At 36.7% G+C, this 19,447-nt stretch overlaps 1 protein-coding gene across 1 annotated transcript in view; it reads right to left on the bottom strand.

Moving 5' to 3' along the window:
* rasa3 (RAS p21 protein activator 3) overlaps window positions 1–19,447 on the bottom strand; it is a 58,866-nt gene that overhangs the window by 24,081 nt on the left and 15,338 nt on the right. Inside the window, 4 exon segments of the mRNA XM_055154576.1 lie at window positions 1,697–1,773; window positions 6,808–6,902; window positions 9,525–9,628; window positions 11,571–11,688. Of these exon segments, the coding sequence (XP_055010551.1) occupies window positions 1,697–1,773; window positions 6,808–6,902; window positions 9,525–9,628; window positions 11,571–11,688 (394 nt within the window).

The following is a 19,447-nucleotide window of genomic DNA, read 5'->3' as shown; positions in this document are numbered from 1 at the left end:
AATACCACCCACCCTACACAGCCTAGGTTTATCAAATGATGGATATAGTGAAACAAATATGCAGTACTTTTTAAGCTTTATCTAATCATGTTTTGCTGTAATCCCTGTATGCTGCAGAGGTGTGTGGACAGACTCATTCAGATGGCTGCGGTGGCTTATGTGAATGGGCACATCCTCTCTCTCTTCTCTCTCTTCCCTCTCCTCTCTCTCCTCCCTCTCTCTTCTCTCTCCTCTGTCTCTCTCCTATCTCTCTATCATCTCTCTCCTCTCTCTCTCATCTCTCTCTTGTCTCTCTCTCCTCTCTCTTCTCTCTCATTTTTCATACACGTGTCTTTCTAGAGAGATCTGTCGTGCTGACCTCCTGCTCTGGGCCCTGTAAGCTCCTTATCCCCAGTGAGCACTGAGAGCGCAGCCACTGCCTCATCAGATCGCATTCATCAGGCTCCACAGTGTTACACAGGGAGAAAGCAAACAAACACACAATCACAGAATAATCCATGCACAAGAGCATCACTGCAGAGACACACAAGGCAATCGAGGCATGCTAACGGGCGGCTGACTCACATAAATGTTGTGTAATTTCAATGTTCAATGTGGATTTTGGATACTGAGAAATGGGGTGGGCAGATTATAACAATACTGATGAAATTGGGAATGTTGTTTTTAAGATAAGAAAAAATTAATTTCCAATATATTGTTTATACAAAAAATGCTGCAAAAAGCTGATTAAACGTAAAACTCATATTGTGAACTTCTGGGTATAGTGATATTTTGATTAATATCTAATCTATAAATGACATTTTAGGATCATTTGCATATCAAGAAAAAGTCTATTAGATTCTCATCATGTTTATATTCACTATTCACAATATTCAGTTGTCAGAGGTGCATTAGTTTCATGTTTTGGTTTTGAAAAGTGACAATCTAATGGACATATGTAATATAGCAAATTGCTGGTCAGTGCAGTTGCACTAAACACACACAACACATTCCAAGACGTCACTTCACAAATAAAAGAAACTAAATGTTCTTAAACAAAAGCCGGCGCCTTTGAGCATTTTTAGCACCGGGGAAAACTGTTGCTGGGCAACAAGTCATGCACCTCAGAGATGTGAAAGGCACTGGCAGATCATTGCAGCAGAGTCTCTGCAGCAGCAGCCTCTGGACGGACACATGTTACCAGTCACAAATGTATTCAGGTTTAAACTGTATAAGATAAGGGAGATTCACTGGTTCATTATTTAATCACTATTCTATATTGATTAAAAAATATAAATATAAATATAAATATAAATATTTGCATACACTTGGCATGCCCATATACTTAATGGACATGCCAAGTGTATGCTAATGTTACGCAACCTTTTCATTAAACCAACAAGCAAGATGTGAATAAACTTTGCCATGCAGAAAATAACGTATGAAATGAGTTACATAAGACTCCTCCTAAAGCAAGTTGTTAATCCATGGGTTTCAGAATGATGAGAAATTAGGGCCGTTGCCATAGCAATACACAATTTTAAACCCTCAAAATCCTCAAAATATTGCATATAACAGGAAGCTAAAACCTATGATATGAACAGATGATAAAACAGAAGACAGTTTTGCACAATCATAACTCTGAGTTGGTAATGTCATTGTTAAATAACAAAGGCTGCCTGTGTTATTTGTGTGTTTATGTAAGCCGACGTCTCACCGTGTGGCCAGTTTATGGTTGATGACTCCACTGTCTGTGATGACTTCACTCAGACGCAGCTCCAGGTGCACTTTACCCTGCACAAAAACACAGCCAGTTCACATTTTATTTTGCTTTACTGAATTTCTACAATTTATTTTACATTGATGCATTAAATCACACGTCATGATATCAAAAAGAAATATGCAGGGGTGTGGCAAACTTTGGCCATTATAGTACCACAAAAGCATTTTGTTTAGGCCTGATCCCCTTCCTTTGCTTGATAGGAAATAAAATAATTAAAATACATTTATATAGACTCAGGGATACTGTACATTGCATTATTTGGGGATTGACAACAGAGATTAAGCCATTGTCACCTCTGCATTGTGTAGATGAGAATAAATACACAGAAAAAACATCTATAACATTTAATGAAGTAGGAAACCTAATCTGTGTATTTGTTCATTATGAATCAAGTATTGTTCATGTTTTATTAAGGCTATAAATACTGTAATTATTATCAAATGTAGCACAAATCAACAAACTTTGCTGAAATCTTTGACCATCAACAAATGTATCCAAGCTTGTAACGATAATACATTTTGAAGCACAATATATTGCTACAGAGATATACTGAGATAAACAATAATATAGAAACTACTTTAAAGGTGCATTATGTAACTTGCTGGTTGGCCACCTGCTTGTTTCTATGAATATGTCATTGCTCTGCCTGGAGTATTCCACGGTATGACATTAAACAGCTCTACCTTACATGTATTCAATTATAGGTGGTTTTATAGGTCAAAAATACCTACAAAAAAAAAACAGCATTCTAACTGAGCGGGAGTTGCCTCTGCACAGATCTGACCTGTAACTTGGTCTGGGTTGGTCTTCATGAAGATAGAAAGGTTTAATGCCATACTGTGAAACATTCCAGACAAAGCAATAACATCTCCATGGAGAAAGGCATTTGACGGACCCTCCATCGGAAAAGTTACACAATGCACCTTTAAGTCACTGACACAAAAAAAATAATGCAAGATAATCCTAGTAAACCTGTTTTAAATAGACAGTAGCATTAAAAGGCCCAAGTTGCAACAAGTAAATAGCAGAATGAACCAATAATTACCCATAGAAGTTAGTTATTCAACCCTCTACAGCTCAAATTTTATTGTATTACAACAAAAACACCCCTAATCTCCTCACTTTCGCACAGAAACTGTACACACGGTAAATACTGAGCCCCAAAATATATTGTCCTAGCTTTCATATATTAAACAATAAATTGATATAGTAACTGTCGTAACCTAGGGATGTAACGATATCCAAATCTCACGGTACGATATTATCACGATATGCATCTCACAGTGCGATATTTATTGCGATATTTTGAAGAGGCTAATATAATTCTAGATGGGACACTTTTTTGCTTTTAAAATACCTTGACAAGATTTTGGTGTGAATTATTTCCATCATAATCCCAAGAATTCAAGTAAAAAACATCTCTTCATGGTGTCTGCACAGAAATGAATCATGGAATATGTAGTTTGCAATGTTAATAAGCTGTTGCTACTAAAATCCATGCATTTAAGCAAAGGAACTTGTAATTTGGTATATTGTGACAGTCCATGATATTACTGTGGGACTTTTGAAGACACACTATCACAATATTTCGGTTATTGTTACATCTCTAGTCGTGACTGTATCAACCGTGTGAAAACAAACCAAAAGCTATTTTCCATCTTAAATAGCCTCTTTAATGACATAATGACAGTGTGGTGCTGCAGCTGTCTAGAAAACCTCTATTAATTAAGATCATCAGTATGCAAACGGGCCCAGTGTCTCCATCAAAAACGCCTTTACAACTGCGCGCCCAGTCCAAACAATGTGTCCACTATTGAAAGGACAAGAGGGACAGTCTATCTGCAGACTCCATTTGATCCTCACTTTCTCTCTCTCTCTTTCACATCCTTCCTGTGTGAGTTGTAGCATGAATGTGTCTCTGTTTTCGACCACAGCTCCAGGGCCACACACGCCCCTCTGTCTGCAGATGTTACTGTTCGCTGGGTCTGTCCATGTGAGCGAGGGGGAGGGGGTAGAGGAGAGAGGGAGAGAGAGAGAGAGAGAGAGAGGCGACAGAGGGGGAGAAAAGTGTAGAAAAGAGGGAGAGAGATAGAGAGAGAAGAGAGGTGGAAGGGTAAAGAGGGAAGAGAAAGACGGGACAGGTGGAAGGGTATAGAATAGATGGAAGAGAGAGATGGAAAGAGAAGAGAGGTGGAAGGGTATAGAAAAGAGGGAGAGAGATGGAGAGATAAGAGAGGTGAAAGTGTAAAGATTGAAGAGAAAGAGGGGAGAGGTGAAAGGGTACAAAAAAGAGGGAGAGAGATGGAGAGAGAAGAGAAGTGGAAGGAGAAAGACTGAGGAGAAAGAGGGGAGAAGTGGAAGGGTACAGAAAAGAGGGACAGAGATGGAGAGAGAAGAGAGATGAAAGTGTAAAAACTGAAGAGAAAGAGGGGAGAAGTGGTATAGAACAGAGAAAGAGAGACGGAGAGAGATAGAGGTGGAGAGAAAAGAGAGGTGGAAATGTAAAGATTGAAGAGAAAGAGGGAAGAGGTGGAAGGGTATACAAAAGATGGAGAGAGAAAGAGATCAAGAGAAAAAAGGGAGGTGGGAGGGTAAAGATTGAAGAGAAAGAGAGGAGAGGTAGAAGGGTATAGAAAAGAGGGAGAGAGATGGAGAGAAAGATGGAGAGAGAAGAGAGGTGAAAGTGCAAAGATTGACAAGAAAGAGGGGAGAGGTGGAAGGGTATAGAAAAGAGGGAGAGATGGAGAGAGAAGAGAGGTGGAAGTGTAAAGATTAAAGAGAAAGAGGGGAGACGTGGAAGGGTACAGAAAAGATGGAGAGAGAGATGGAGAGAGAAGAGAGGTGGAATGGTAAAGATTGAAGAAAAAGAGAGGAGAGGTAGAAGGGTACCGAACAGAGAAAGAGCGATGGAGAGGGAACTGTAGAAAGAAGAGAGGTGAAAGTGTAAATATTGAAGAGAAAAAGGGGAGCGGTAGAAGGGTATAGAAAAGAGGGAGAAAGATGGAGAGAAAGATGGAGAGAGAAGAGACGTGAAAGTGCAAAAAATGACGAGAAAGAGGGGAGAGGTGGAAGGGTATAGAAAAGAGGGAGAAAGATGGAGAGAAAGATGGAGAGAGAAGAGACGTGAAAGTGCAAAAAATGACGAGAAAGAGGGGAGAGGTGGAAGGGTATAGAAAAGAGGGAGAGGTTAAGAGGAGAAAGAGAGAAAGATGACATGGAAGTGTACAGAAAAAAAGAGAGAGGTGGAAGGGTATAGCAGAGAGAAGGAGGGAAAAGGGAGAGCGAGACCAGAAGAGAGGGAGAGTATGGACATATGTAGAACTAAAGCAGCGTAGAGATGAGTGAGAGAAGGGGGGCTGGAAGGGTATAGGAAGAAAAGAGTGAGAGAGAGAGACAGAGAGAGAGCAGTGGGAAGGTGGAAGAGAGAAAGAGGGAAGGGGGAAAGAGAGACAGAAAGAGAGGGAGAGTAAAGTGATAGGGAAATAAATCATAGAGATGAGTAAAAGAGAAAGAGAGAGTGAAAGAGAGAAAGACGGAGTGACTGCTGCTGTGAGTTCAAATACTGCGCAACAGTTTTAGAGCTGTAGCCTTAGAGTGTATCAGCTTTAAATCATTAACTATGTTAATCAAACAGTTAACTCCATCTCATTTGTTATTACACAGTGATTTGAACTCCTCCCACTATTAACCCAAATGTTTTAGATACCTTGTACGTACAGTAAATAGTTGTGGAGCAGTGACTGAGCAGGCATGCGTGAATGTCTGGTTCACATTATAAAGGTCAATATTTGAGTTATTGGCTGCCTTAACAATATGTCCCCATTGTCTCTTGATCATCAAATCTGTTTATACAACACACCCACAGCAAAGGAATTGACAGGGTTTCAAGGGAATATCAAAACACAAAAGACTTAAATATCCATAAGATTTGTGTTTACGGATGTTGGCTAGACACTACATTGGCATTTTGTTTAAACTGTCAGTAATTTAAAGATCCGGTATGTAACTTTTCTTTTGGAGGTAATGTCACTTGCTTGTCTTTACAGAGATGTTGTTATGTTGCCGCAGTTTAGCATTAAACTTATCTATGTTGCATTTGTTCAATTACATGCATTTTACTGTTACTCAAGAATTGTTACTGTGAGCTGGATCGCCTATCCACAGATCTGACCTGTAACTTCACCTAGTAGTATCACGGTTATCACGATTATTTTGGTCAATACTGAAATCACGGTTATTCAAATAATTAGTTTTTAGTAACACAATGCATTTATTCAGCATTTCTCTCTCTCCAAACAAACATTTTATTGATAATTTACACATAACTTTCAAACTGAAAATAAATATAGGCTACAAATATGTATCTTTGAGCAGTTTTGCGATGTATAAAACAAAAACATGATTAAGATATACTTTGAACATGAAATAAGGCATAGAAAAACATAAATGTATCCAAAATAAACTATATATCCAGCTGTTCTACAATCTTTATATAATTAAAAAATAAAATGAATATACTTATTTATATAAAAAATATCTGAAAATAAACTTTGTTATCATTTCAATTAGATTATATGAGTTTGGAGGTCAATTGACGCACAAATCAAAATCACAATCAAAATCCAATTAATTGCACAGCCTTACCTAGTAGTGCAGTGCAATTATTATTTTGGATATTTTATAACTTAACATGTATCAGTAGTATCATGTATTGGACGAGGATAAAGGTGAAAACTGGAATTTTCTCATATCCAAGACAATACAGGATTACTGAAACATGTATGAATCTTCAACATCCTTCAAAATAAAACTTTGGGCAAGTTAATAAGGACATACTGTTATAACAAGGTTAAAATCTCATTCAAGTTGATTTTGTATATGTCTCCTTTAAGTGCATGATTATGTCAAGCTGAAAACATGGCAGCAGTAGCAGTAATGACTTTTCTGTCTGGCAAATAAAAAGTCCAAAAACAACATCTCTCAGTGGGGAAAATAGTGGTGAATAATCGTAGCCGAGTTGGAGACAGTTTGTTTGGTGCACTGACCTGAACCTCTGAGTCAGCGCTGACAGGTTGGAGCGGAAACCAGGTGTCTTTCCCATGGTACTTCTGCAGATCCTCTTTCTTCACTGCAACCTTCCCTGCGCACACAAACACACAAAACAGTGTTAAAATAAGAGAGAGAGGGAGAAAGAGAGGAAGAAAAAGACAGAGGGAGGGAGAGAGGGGGAAGGGGGGTGGGAAGAGAGACAGATAGTGAGAGAGAGAGAGAGAGAAAGTAAGAGAAAGAAAGAGAGAGGGAGATTGAGAGAGAGAAGGAAAGAGAGAGATAGAGAGATATAAAGGGAGAGAGAGAGATAGTGAGATCGCAATAGAGAGAGCTAGAGACAGAGAGAGAGAAAGAAAAAGATAGAGAGAGAGATAGACAGACAGAGAGAGAAAGAGCTAGAGAGAGAGAGAAGGAAAGAGGGAGAGAGAGGGAGAGAGAGAAAGCAAGAGAAAGCGTGAGAGACAGAAAGAAAGAGAGAGGGAGAGAGAAGGAAAGAGAGGGAGAGAGAGAAAGAAAGAGAGAGAGATAGCAAGAGAGAGCGAGTAAGAGAAAGAAAGAGAGACGGAGAGGCAGAGAGAGAAGGAAAGAGAGAGATAGAAAGATATAAAGGGAGAGAGGCAGATAGCGAGATCGCAATGGAGAGAATTAGAGACAGAGAGAGAGAGAAAGAAAAAGAGAGAGATAGAGAGAGAAAGATAGACAGAAAGAGAGAGAGAGCTAGATAGAGAGAGAAGGAAAAGGAGAGAGGGAGAGAGTGAAAGCAAGAGAGAGCTAGTGAGAGAGAGAGAGAGAGAGAGAAAGAAAGAGTGATAGATAGCAAGAGAGACAGAGTAAGAGAAAGAAAGAGAGAGGGAGAGAGAGAGAAAGAGAGAGATAGAGAGATATATAGAGAGATATAAATGGAGAGAGATATAAATGGAGAGAGAAAGAGAGCGATCACTATAGAGAGCTAGAGATAGATAAGGAAAAGAGAGAGATAGAGATAGAGAGAAAGAGAGAGAGCTAGATAGAGAGAGATAGAGAGATAGCTGGGGGGGACAGCAAGAGAAAGAGAGCGTGAAAGAAAGAGAGAGAGAAAGGAAGAGAGAGCGCACTTTAGGGCTGAACAATTTGGAAAAAAATATCTAGCTGCAATTTTTCTGACAAGTATTGCTATTAAATTTGCAGTTTATGTTTAGATAATAAGATTCTGTTCAAAGTTCATATTTTAAAGAAAAATTTACAAAAAGACTGACAAATGAACTGAAAAACTACTAAGACTCACATTTTGAAGCACGTTTGTATAGATATAAACTACAAGGTTAGCTGTTTTATGCAGAAAAAACTATTTCTTTTTGTTTGTGGATGAAATTAAAGGGCCTATATTACACTATATCTAATCTATTTATATAGGACCTTTATGGTACTTCAAAAATTCAAAAATTGCCCATTCATATTGCTTTACTTAACTGATATTGCAGCCCAAGCACACTTCCTAAACAGTTGTCAGATTTCAATGCCTACACTTGCACAAATGCTAAATCTAGTTCAAGTCTCCTAATTACAACAGACACCTGGGGAGAAGTGGAAAAAAACCAAGAGAAAACCGTACAAAGCAGTGGCCCAAAACTGACCCTGCTAAATGTGTTTACAGCAACCACAGGATCTGAGATGGGGTGAGATTGTGTTTTGAAAGTAATTATTTAGTTTGTGGTCAGGTGGTACAAACAAACAACAAACGTCAAATATACAGTAACCCACCCATTTAACCACAGCAGCATTCAGTACTGTCAGAAGAACAGAGGCGGGTCCTGACAACTCACTTCAGTTAGACCACAGGAAAATGAGATTAGATTGTGTGGTTAGGTTTGATGCTGCTGCAGTAGTTCACAGATTTTTCACACCAACACAGGTACTCAATGATTTTCTGTCAATTTAAAAAAGTCATATCAAGCTATTTATTTCATACTTCAAAATAAACGCTTTTTTTACACATGAAGATTGCTATTTTGCATTTTTTTTCATTGTTATGTTCAATAATAAGCCAAAACAGCTTGATAATAAGAGGACCATTGACTTTTCAAAACTACACAAATTGAGAAGCTTTTTGTGTTTTATCCAAAGTCAAAAATTTTGGAATAATTGCAAATACAGAGCTGTGGGTGGTGTCAGGGGTAGGTGAAACAACTTTGGGTGACCTAATGTTGAGGAATAAATATTATAAAAAGGTTAAAAGTTCATTAAAGGACCTACATTATGTAAAATTATCTTTTGTGAGCTTTAAGTCATATTATATAATGTTGTTACCTCATCAAAAACACACCCAGAGTTGTGTTTTGTTTCATTCACACCCCATTTCATTCAGAAACCATTTATTATTAGTCTGTCTACGTCACATCTCAAAATGCTCTGTTCCACCTTAAGATGTCATGAAGTGATAGTTTTCTTGTTAACAGCTACCTTTTACTTAAGTTCTGTAGAAATTAGCAATTCATGACTGAAATTATCCAAATACTCAGTGAAGCACTTCCTGTATTATCACATCACTCATCTTAAAAATGCAGGATTCTTATGTTTAACATTTGTGAATTAAACAAAACAAAACTCCAGGTATATTTTTGATGAGGAGACATAACATAGATCAAAAAACTTTGTACCATTGCAACATGACATGGCAACTATTAATAAAAGATCTTAATTGAATAATTTATAAACAAAATGCTCATTTACACACCGATGCTGGAGTCCCTCCTGAAGACGTCCCTGTCAAAGATGTAGAAGGAGAGGTGTCTGAAGCTGCGCGGGATTTCACAATAAAAGTCCTCCCCATAAAACGGACTGCAAGAAAAACAGTAACTTAATCAAACACAGTCAATAATAAGCATTAGGGCACAATACGTTTACAGGAAAGACCAATTATCATTATATTGTAGAACAAGCTAAAGGTTGTTGATAGAACAATGATTCAGAAAACACTCCGCAAAAGTCATCGATTGAAATGGTTTGTTCTAGTAAATAATAATAATATTATTATTATTATTAATTTAGCTTAAAAAAATAAAATAAAATTCTGAATTGAAATGGTCTCAGCTCATGTTTTTGCCATGTAAGCATAAGCAGGGCTAGAGGTGCCTGAGCTACAGGGCCCCTCTTCACTTAAACAACAGCCGGGGAAATGAGAGTCTCATGAGTCGTGCCCCCAAGGCTCGCCGTCATTACCGACTTCCTCTGTTACTAACAACACAGGCACATAAGAGCTCCACAGGTTTACAGGGAACATCACAAATATGTAGTGCATAAGTCACAGTCTGGGTTTAGCAGCTTGGCCTGTCACTGTTATCTCCACGGCAACTATTCATTCAGCAAGATGAACAATAATGGACAACTTTTGGGCCCTAACATTTAGTAATACATTGTCTTATATAGCACTTTTCACTCAAAGTTGCTTTACAGTTTTTTGCATTATTCATTCACTCCATACGTAGTGATGGTAAAGCCATTGTTGTAGCCACAGTCGCCCTGGGGCAGACTGATGAAAGTATGGCTGCCAATCTGCTCCATTGGTTGCTCCCACCACCACCAATCATTCACGCACACACCACATTCTAGACAATGTGGGTGAAGTGTCTTGCCAAAGGAAACAATGACTGTGTCCCCTGAATTTCCCAGTGAACTCACATCCAAGTACTAACCAGGCTCATTGTTTCTTAGCTTCTAAGATCTGACAAGAACAGGCTTTGACAAGGAGATTTATTTATCATATATATCTTTTGTTTGTAATAGTTGGGTATTTTTTCTCCTTTTTTATAGTCCTTTCATGTTTGAACAGAATTCATTTTTGTAGTGCAGCTCCAAATGTTAACAAATGTGTTAATTAGAGCCACGTAATTCAGAAATATCTGAGATTGTCCATCGGCTTTTGAATGCAACCCAATGTAAAACTCTGTCAAATTAACCTGGAAACTAAGTCACAGTCAACTCAGCCATCCACGGGCGATGAGTCATGCAGTGATGAAATATGCATCAATCCGCTGTACAAACAGAGAGTGGTTACTGCTTTTGTGTGGCCTATAGTCTTTTGTACTGGGATATGCAGTGAAATGTTAACATTTTGACTCTACTGAAAGGTGACACCACCTGGCAAGTACCAACAGTAGCATGTCTGTAACAAAGCTATACAATGATTCTTTTTGGAAGCTCTTAAGTAGTAAACAACAAGGACATTTGGTAAAGCGTGTCGTGTGATTTTTCGTAGGCTAGACCTGTGCAATTAATTTAATTTAAATCGCAACTGATTCAATCAGCTCTAATAGTCAATTATATGTCATTTAATGGAAATTTCCACTGCCAATCCTATCAGTAAAAGCATGTGATTTGGAGCAGAGCTGAAACTTTGGATGAAGAGTTTCTTAAGGCAATTATTAAATGTCTATATTGTTCATCGTTAGGAATTAATAGCAAAATAAAACTGTGATGATTCAATGTAAGTATAATTCTAATTTATTAATATGCCTGCATAAAGAATAATACCAAATTGAGTTTTTTTACTTGGACTATGTAAATGTATATATACATAGTCCATAGAGAAATCTCTTGCTAATTTTTGTTAGACTACTTAGAATTTATTATTACAATTTATATATTTTTTTTTTCTCTATATTGTGATGTGTGAACTATTACTATTACTATACAAATAATTTCCTTTGAGGATCAATAAAGTTTTGTCTAAGTCTGTCTATAACCCAGCTGATGTGTGAATGTGCAGACAGAGCTCTCTCACCAAAGTGACTTCTCCACGATCTTGGTCCTGAACACTTCTTCCTGGTCCAGGTTGACGGTGCAGTAACAGTCTCTCATCTTGTTTGGCCCGGGGTATGGAGGGATGTTTTTAGCTTCACCTGCACAAAAACACAGAGGAGACAGAACAGAGGACTGAGTCAGCTCTTATTATTTAGTATCACTGCTGTAGGCTACACACTGTTTACTCAGGCGGACAGCTCGGAGCGGTGTTTACTTTACACAGGCCTCGTATGCAGGAGAAACAAACAGCACACGCCAGGCCCTGCTGCATAACTTTTATTGTCATTACGTCATCACCTCTCTAATGAGTTTTACCAAACCAGGATAATTACAGTTCAGGGCATCAAACACATGGCCTGTACAGACTCTATTCATTTACAAAGTTAGGTCATTTATCAAACAATTTGTCTAGTTTTATCAATAACTGCCAATGTAAGACTGTGCAACTAACCACATTTTAAAGGCTCTAGATTACACAATATGGATTATTTAAGACAAGTTGTTGTTACCTCATCAAAAACATACCTGGAGTTGTGTTTTGTTTCATTCACACATGTTGTAGTAATGTTTTATCCTATATAATACATGTCTGCATCTTCAAAGCTCAAAATGCTCTGTACCACCTTGTAATGTAGTGTAGAAGTAGTTTTCAAGTTAACGACTACCTTTGAAATTTTAGTACTGTACTGTGACACTACTTCCAAAAGATTCATTTAGTCTTATATTAGTAACTTGTGAAGTATCTTTATAACAGTTACGAGGGTTATGAGTCCAAAGCAGCAGCTGTGGGCCTTAGGCGGGGTGCTCCCTGTGGTCTCTGAGTCACAAGGCTGACACAGAAATACAGACCTCAATTCACTTCAGCCTCGTCTTCATTCACCTCACACATCCAACTATTTCAACAGAGAACCACACAAGCTCTACTCACACTTAGGCCTGTCACAATAATTACTAGATATTGATTTTTCGTTCAATATGAAACCTGGAACCATATATTTTTGAGCTCAGTATTTATAGTGTGTACATTTTCTTTACAGTAGTAGGCAGATTTTTGTCAGTTTTGTTGTATTACGATAAGATTTGAGCTGAAAAGGGTTGAAAAAGTAACTTTTATGGCTAGTTATTAGTTAATTCTACTATTTATTTATTTATTTGTATAAGCCGTACTACTACTTTTCGATTTATTTTCCCAATTGAATTAATGAATTTATTTCAAACATGCAAACTATAAAAGAGAAGTCATGTCACAAATAATAAAATAGCAGTCACAATCAAACTGAGAGATAGATATGCAAATGACACAGAGCTATAAATTTACATGCCCAAAAAGGAGTGGGAATATGTAGACACTTAGTTTCAATAGTATCGTTTATAGTAATATTACTCTGTAGGAATATATTGTGCTTCAAAATTTGTTATCGTGACAGGCCGACTCACATTGACATTTCATCTCATAGGTCCAGTAATAATTTTATGCTTATTTAAATCGTTTTGTTTGACAGTGTTACGGCTCCAAGGTTTATCATGAAATCTGAATAGCCACAACTAACATCTTCCAGAGACTACAATGTCTAGGCAGTGTAACAAAATACATCAAATATCCTGTCTCCACAGTGTTAAAAAACTTGCTAATATAGACTCGAGCTCTACAAACATGTTCTGAAATGCATGCAATTCTTGCATTAGTTCAGCAGTTCAAATGTCAGTCGTCTCCCAAATGTTAAAGCGCCTCCTGGAAATGTTAGGATATGCAAGGTTAACTCTGTTGCAAATCTAATAATAATCACTACCAGATATTTTTCCAACATTGTTCGAAGTTATCCTCATATAACTGCCACATCGAACCAGTTATATGAGCATTTTGTAGGTTTTACCCTGGATGCCCTCTCTGTTACAACCAACTCCACAGTTTAGTGCAGTGTGGACACATTCGTTTATCTTTTACTAGGGTTGTCAAAAGTATAGAAAATCAAATATTATTCAAAACTAAAATTAGTATAGTAAAAAAGTCACATTCACAGGACCGAAATGAATAGCTTTAGAATGATGATGATTGAGCTACATCAGAAGAACAAGTAAGACAACATTCATGGACCACTATAGAACCTAACTGGGATATAACACAATACTCATATGGCAACATAAAAGAAAGTACTATGATTTAATGTTGAAAATCATATTCTATTGTCTAAATAAACAGTGTTTTTGTCATCATTGTTGTATTGTAATGGGTATTGAGTATCGTATCTATTCCTTAGTATCGAAATCGAGTTTGAAATTTTAGTATCCTGACAACACAAGGCCTGTCACTATATTTACTATATTTACGAATTATAGTATAATATATGAAAGCTGGAACAACATATATTGGCACTCAGTATTTATCATGTCTACAATGGCTTTGTAAAAGTGGGGAGATTGTTGTTGTTGTTGTTGTTGCTGATGTTGTTGTTGTTGTTGTTGTAATACAATAAGATTTAAGATGAAGAGGGTTGAATAAGTGATTGCTATGGCTGCAGCTGAGGCCTTTTAATGATACTGTATATATTTAAAAATGGTTTACTGGGATTATCTTGCTTTCTTGTTATTGAGTAGCATAAAGTAGTTTCTATGTTATCGTTTATCACAGTGTATCTCTGTACCAATATATCGTGCTTTAAAATCTGTTACCGTGACAGGTCTAGACAACACTAGTCTTTACTGGGGAGTGTTTGGGTTATTAATGAATTACTTTGCTTTGCTAATTTGCCACAACCATTAATTTAACATAATCTGAAAATGTTCTGTAACACTATACTTTCCTTTACCATGTGACTATCAGCACTCCCTTTCACAAGAATCCCGTCCAACCACCTCCATACTTTCCCCACACAGACTCACAACAAACAAAAACAGAGGCAGGTACAATGCTGAAGTCCCAACGGAGCAATAATTAATCTTTATGAAGCCACAGAGCTGCTTTAGTCCTGATTCTGTTTCCTCTAAGGCTGTAGTCAATTAATTGGCTGATGGAATCTTAGTCAGCCAAGATGTGTAGCTGACTAATGATTTAAAGGTGCATTGCGTAACTTTTCTGGTGGAGGGTTTTGATTTTATTTTTTTTTCCCCATAGAGATGTTATTGCTTTGCCTGAAATATTCCAGAGTGTTAAACGTATCTATCTTGCATTTATTCAATCACAAGTGTTTTTATTGCTTAAAAAAACATCCACCAATCGCCTCTCCACTTGTAATTTGCTTGGTTGTGCCACTTCTCCATGGAGACGAGACGGTAACAGACCCTCCACCAGAAAAGTTACACAGTGAAACTTTAAGGATTTATATGGGACAACAGCAGAAAGGAAAAGTTAGTAAGTGAGTTAGATGAAGATTTTGTATTTTTTTGGTATTGTAAAAAGCCATGTTAAACTCATGATTCACAGGTTTAATCTGTCTTTATACAAATATATTGTTTCCCAGTATTTTCTTTTCTACATAAATAGTTGTTTTTGTATGAACTTCCTTGCAGGTGTAGTCTTGTGACTGCAGTTTGGGTCAGATACATAGAGATACTAATATTATAATACTGAAAATATAATGATAGTTTTGGAGCTTTTGTCATGTTCCCTTTTTAGTCAACTAATTGAGGTAGGGCATGTTTTTAGTTGACCACGAATTTCTTTAGTTGACTCCCATTCCAGTCTCAAAGGAGTAATATATTGTCTTTATGAAGCCACTGAGCTCCTTTAGTCCTGATTTAGTTTCCTCTGACCCCAGTCTTCAGTTACACACGTGTTACATTGTGATTCATTCCAGCCAAAGATGTATTGTTGTGTTGTTCTCCTAGATGCTTTTAATAAGTAACCATGTATTATTGATGTGATCCAGGCTGCAAAATAAGGTTTAAAGGGCCCATCTGATTTATGTTATAATGTTGTTTCCTCATCACAAACAGACCTGGAGTTGTGTTTTGTTTCACACATGTTTAACACACAAACCTGCATATGTAGGCTGCGATCTTCTCTCAAACCGAAAACCCTCTGTTCCACCTTTTGATGTTTTGTGGTGATACAGCAAGTGCTCCACTGTGTTTTTAAACTCCATACACCTTCACTAGAATTATTTGGATGATTTCAGATGTGGAATTGCCAATCTATTTCACTGAATAAAAGGTAAATTGTAGCTGTTATCTTGAAAACTACCACTACTTGGAACAGAGCATTTTGATCTTTGGAGATGTAGACTAATAAAACAGGATTGCTCAAACATGTATCAGTGAAATATAACACAACTCCAGGTATGTTTTGGGTGAGGTAACAGCATTATAACATGGCTTAAAACTCACAAGAGTCAATTTTGTCAATATAGTACCTTTAATTTGTGAAGGCATAAGTGATGAATGACTTGCTAAAAGGCTATACTTCAATGTAAAGATGAGCTGAGAACACTGAACAATTACAAGTCCACGGGTATGTACTGAAGTGTATACTGTATTTCTCACATAGGAGCTAAATGAAAGTCACGGTCAATTAATTATTCTTGTATCTATGGAACACTTTGTTCAACCAGCAAAACAACCAATTATATGAATATTGTTTAGTACCCATAATATCCAGACACAGTACAGGGCAGACAGAACTGACTTGACTGTAACTGACCGGAGCAGGGGCAGGGGGGTCAGGCGCCACTCAATGCTGGACAAACAGCTGTAAAACATCTCACTTCACACAAACATCCACACTGCATTATTCTGCACGTTAAGACTGTGTGGGAGTCTGTACAATCTATGGTGGAGTTCATGTGAGACTGCAAAAAGATAATTACAAAGTATAAGCCTCAAATTAATATTTAAATTAATAAATATAAATAGGCTAAAGATTCATATAAAATGCAAATGTAGCAAATCCTGTGAGACTGGTGAGCACCTATGGCCAACTTGTAAACAATTTTTAATCAACATACTGAAAGAAACACTACAAATAATGCCTAAACCAACTAAAATCACACTCGCAGATTTTTAAAGCAAAATCAACTTTCAAATGTGACATGTTGCAGTTGTTTCCCCTTCTCATGTATCCTCTCCAAGTTGTATTTGTGCATGTTTGAGCAAACTTTAATCACTTATTTTTAAGACACCATATTGCCAGTCAACCCCGATTTTCAAAGTCATCATCATACGTCAGTTGCTTTGTACTTTTGTACTTTTGTGTGTAATCATTTTGGTATAAATGAAAAAAAAAAATCCACATGTGATCCATCATTATAGGCTCTTTGTTTTGATGTGCTTACTGCGATGTCTGCTTCTTGTATTAAGTAATTTTAGATCAATATTGGGATTTAAAATGTGCAAATTGTAGCATAATAATCCACGGGTGTCATACAATATAACTATATATCAGACATAAGCATAATGTGTGTTCTTTTACATGTTTACATTGTTTATGCTACATAATCTGGTTCAGTCCATGTGACTGTAAACCAGAGTTACTTGGTAAATATATAACCAAGATGAGCATATAGGATGTAGCTGTTATCTAATGTAATCAAAACAAATATGTAGCAGCTCTCGTCGATCACTCTTTATAAGGTTAGACATAACTGTTTGCCCAAAAGCCACGACAGGCTACATATGTCAAACCATGTTAAGTCAGTGGGTCATTATTAACATCAACATTACACATTGATGTATTGCCCATCTACTTCTTGAAGAATTCCTCATAATTCATACATTAGAATGTAAATCATGTGACTTCCCAAATAAAACATATACCAGATAACCTCCAATGTGACACAATTCTACACGCAATGTTCTAAACATGTTCAGACAATATTCCTATTGATCTAAACTAAAACATTGTTATATATTGTCCTTGGTCCATACCTGATCTTATCTAGAAAATAACAAATAAACCAGCAAAGCAAAATATTTTGATTAATATAATATAAAAGTAAAATCACTCACTTTTGATTCATTTATTTTCTGTATATTATAACTTTATACTGTATAAAGCAGCTCCTGAGTGGTCTGTGCTCTGTATGTAAATAGACTGTTGAGACAAACACAGGTGATTAGGCTTCCTCTAGGGGTTCATATTTATGCCCACTCCCACTCTAGAGACAAAAACAAACCCAACAACACTGATTCACAACAACAAGGATCCCATTCATAAATACACTTGACTGATACGGTGAAATCCACTTATATTAACACAAGGTAATGACATAACGATGCTCACCTCTTCATCCTTCATCTTCATCCTCCAGCACTTTTGTTGAACATCTTGTATAACACTAATAGGGCTGGGCGTTATGCTGAACTAAATCAACCGTGACCATTCTCTTTTGGTAAAATTGGTACATTGTGATTCACTAATTAGCTCTATGCTCAAACACAGTCACATATTCTCAGCCTGTTCCTCCTATCCATGGGGTCAGAATGAGAATAGGACCAATGCCAAAACAGTCAACAATTTTTAGTCTTAGTTAGACACACTTTTGATCCACAAGGGAAAAAATGTGGACACAGTAGCTCACATCACAATATAATACAATAACCAAGAGCAAATATATAAATGGAAATAATACATTAAAAATAAGTAGAGCCTGGTGTCAAATAAGGCATAATTATATAAATGTATATGTAAAAAAAGTCTGTCTAAAACAATGTATGTATTTTTGAAAGGTAAGTACAGTACAGTACAGTGAAGTGTGGACTCTAAGAAGTACTTTTACCATTTAAAAGGCATTATGGACATACTGACTGTATATGAACTGTGATGAAATTAAAACTGTGGTCTCGTTCCAAGGAAACTGTGGTATTAATTTTGTGGCATATTATCCAGCCCTCATCACAAATAAATCCCTTCACCTTTGTGGTCTAACTAACTCTCCTTTTCGTCCATTCTATGAACTGACCTAACCTGTATGTTTAACTCATTCATAACTAACGATGACTTTAATTGGATTGCTCCATTCAGATTGTAAAGAAGGATTACAGCTTTTGAGCGACTGCAGTGATCTAACATACTTAAGTTTACCTTAATCTTAGGCGTCTCTGGGCTAATAAGCAACGAGTCCATCAGCACAATATGTAAAACAGAACTGAGTGAAATGTATTAGGGTGTCAAGATTAATCATAACAGAGCCAATTTAATAATCACAAAATTGAATTGCACAATCCTGCCTCCAAGAAATCTTTTGTGTAAAACCTGCTTACCCTGTATAGTGTACTGCAACAACTCAATAAGCATGTTCTGAAATGCACTGTAGTATCTGTTTTCTGTTATGTTTCTGTATGTTAAAGTTAAACCCTAAAACAAGCCCAAAATCCTGTCGGCATAGTTATGTCACACTCACATAGGCTTGCCATGATAAATACTAGGGGTGCACATTGCCATAAATCTGGCAATATGATGCGTATCACGATATGCCAATCATGATTCAATATATCATACCAATACAAATATATGTAATTTATCAATAATTACATATAATATGGTTGGGTAAACATTCAAAAGAACAAAACTGGATAAAATAATCATGAGAACAGTAAGTGCAAATTTTTAGCAAATTTTTCATGAAAAATATGACTTTAAAAAATCTATTTGGGTGCATTTTGAATCGATATGAGATTCGCGCACTGAAGTCACGTGATATATTAATGAATCGATTTTTTCTTACACCCCTAATAAATACTACATTGACTTATAGTTCAATATATGATGAATAGAACAATAATGTTCCAGGGGCAGTGATTCTCATGGGTATTTTTTCTTTATAGTAGTGGGACATTTTTTGTTATTTTTTTCTACAGTATGATAAGGTTTGAGCCGTATAAGTTTGAATTATTAACTAAAATAGCTAAACTAATTACCATTTC

The sequence above is a fragment of the Boleophthalmus pectinirostris genome, unplaced genomic scaffold (genome assembly GCF_026225935.1).
Source record: "Boleophthalmus pectinirostris isolate CB_2022bp ecotype Guang Dong unplaced genomic scaffold, ASM2622593v1 HiC_scaffold_19, whole genome shotgun sequence".
Lineage (NCBI taxonomy): Eukaryota > Metazoa > Chordata > Actinopteri > Gobiiformes > Gobiidae > Boleophthalmus > Boleophthalmus pectinirostris.
Note: the sequence above shows the minus strand (reverse complement) of the source record. Positions and strands in the feature narration are given on the sequence as shown.